The 1921-nt window shown below is 42.3% G+C and overlaps 1 protein-coding gene across 1 annotated transcript in view; it reads right to left on the bottom strand.

Moving 5' to 3' along the window:
• Window positions 1-722: 722 nt before the first annotated feature.
• Window positions 723-1921, bottom strand: part of MCYG_04289 (conserved hypothetical protein) — a gene marked incomplete at both ends in the record, with an annotated part of 1782 nt that continues 583 nt past the window's right edge. The window contains 3 exons of the mRNA XM_002846506.1: window positions 723-751; window positions 841-1467; window positions 1735-1813. Of these exons, the coding sequence (XP_002846552.1) occupies window positions 723-751; window positions 841-1467; window positions 1735-1813 (735 nt within the window). The remainder of the gene's footprint in view (window positions 752-840; window positions 1468-1734; window positions 1814-1921) is intronic.

Raw genomic sequence — 1921 nt, 5'->3', positions numbered from 1 at the left:
CAATGTCACAAGTATCAACTTCAGCCCAATGCGGGTAAAATCCCTACTACTATTAAGCAATGGCGTGAAAAAAATGGCGGAACCCATGCTGTTATTACTACCATGTACATTACCGTTGATACCGAACCCGATGCTCAGATTTTTGAAGAAGCAGCAACCCAAGCAATCAGCGTCATTGGCGCTCCTTGATTGTAACTGAAGCTAGCAATGTCCATATGGCATTTTAAGCTGATTAATTGTGCTTAGATGCATGGCTCTGTTCTTCAACATACCGTTTGTTTCAATGTTAATTTCTTTTGAATTATTGGAGCTGCCTCATGTCAATGTTAACTGTCTTGCCTTCCAGTTTATATCTCCAAGACATATTCTCCTTTGGTCATTATATATATACTAGCTGGGTATTTGTTTTATAGTGTTAAAGGCTAGTGTTGCGGAGAAATTCGAAAACATTCTTTTAATAGGCTGTCATACCTTGTTTTGGCCCTAGGGGTCATATTTTTGTGTTCTAACCCCGCTTTAATTGTTCGGTTGTTGTTATTAACACCTTACCTCCATATTTTCTAGACATCCTCTTTAGTGGAATGAGAATCGGTGGGTTTACAGAAAGAAAAGATTGAGAATGACGATGCATTTTCTACCTGGCCGTTACCCTAAATGGCTTGTTAACTATCTTGAATTTACGTTAACACTAACCCCTTGTAGTCCTCTTATTCCTATTATATTTAACCTGTCATGCTTCGAATTTCTAGCACTATACTGTGTACAAATATCCATTCGACATTCTAACGTTTCTCTTCAGGAAATGCTGCTCCGGTGTTATGTAACTGGAACCAGGCTCACGAAACGTCAGGGGCTTCTCGACAGGGCCAACTTTTAAAGTCCACGACGGCGCTTCTTCTCGTGTGAAATTGGTGCTGCGCTGTTCAGATCTGTCCAACGATTTATCTCTGCGAATTCCAAGCTCGAGTCTCCAGTTAAATGCATCGACTAATGCCTCTACCATGCTGGCAAGAAGCGCATACCGAACCGGGTCTTTGTCTTCAGGATCCGGGATGCAAGCCAACGACCATCGAGACTCGCAGTGGAAGAAGAAGTATGTACACTCATAGCCCATCATGATGAAGTCGGAGGCACATACATCTTCAACAAGCCGATATAATGAGCGTAACGGCGTATCACGGACGCGGAAGATTGGAATACAGTAGAGTTTTCGGATGCCAGAATGTCGTTCATTAAGAACATCAGGATGCTTTTCAATCTCCTCCACCGATAGAAGTGGCTCTGGTATGGAATACCGCAGCGGAAAGGGCCAAATGAGAAAAAAGAGAGTCGACCATGGATGGGGACAGGCGCGAACTCGCCGTACGCTTGATCGAAGCTTCAAGGGAGTGTGGCCGCGGGTTATCACTTTGATTGGATTGCGCATTTCGTCATGAAGTTTGACTGAGATTGATGGCTTCGTCCCTACTATATTTACAGGAGAATCTCTAACTGACCACTAACTACATCGCAAACTCGGAGTCGGATAAACAAATAATGATTGTTATAGCTAACCTTATACAAACAGTTTAGTTAACTAACTGGCTTGGCGGATTTACTAAATATGTTGAATATGCTTGCAGATAACCTCTGCATTCAATAGCAATGCAAAGTAGCTTGAATGGTGATTAAAACTGAAAAGAACCTTTTGGTATTAATAGTTGACTATGAGGTTTCAAGAAACGACAAGCATACCAGCGGTGGATAATTTTAAGCGTAAAATTTCCGGCTCAGATAAAGCCAGGGCTTCCATACTTCTTTGCATACCCTTGAGCTACCTTGTCGATGGCACTGTCTTCAATAGGAGTAAGCACAATCTGGTTCCAGTTTTTGTGCCTCTCCCTTGATATTGGCCTCCGTTTTCTTCCACAACCTTTCTCAA

This window comes from Microsporum canis, genomic scaffold, assembly GCF_000151145.1.
Source record: "Microsporum canis CBS 113480 supercont1.4 genomic scaffold, whole genome shotgun sequence".
Taxonomy (NCBI): Eukaryota; Fungi; Ascomycota; class Eurotiomycetes; order Onygenales; family Arthrodermataceae; genus Microsporum; species Microsporum canis.
This window is presented reverse-complemented; position numbering and strand designations above follow the sequence as displayed.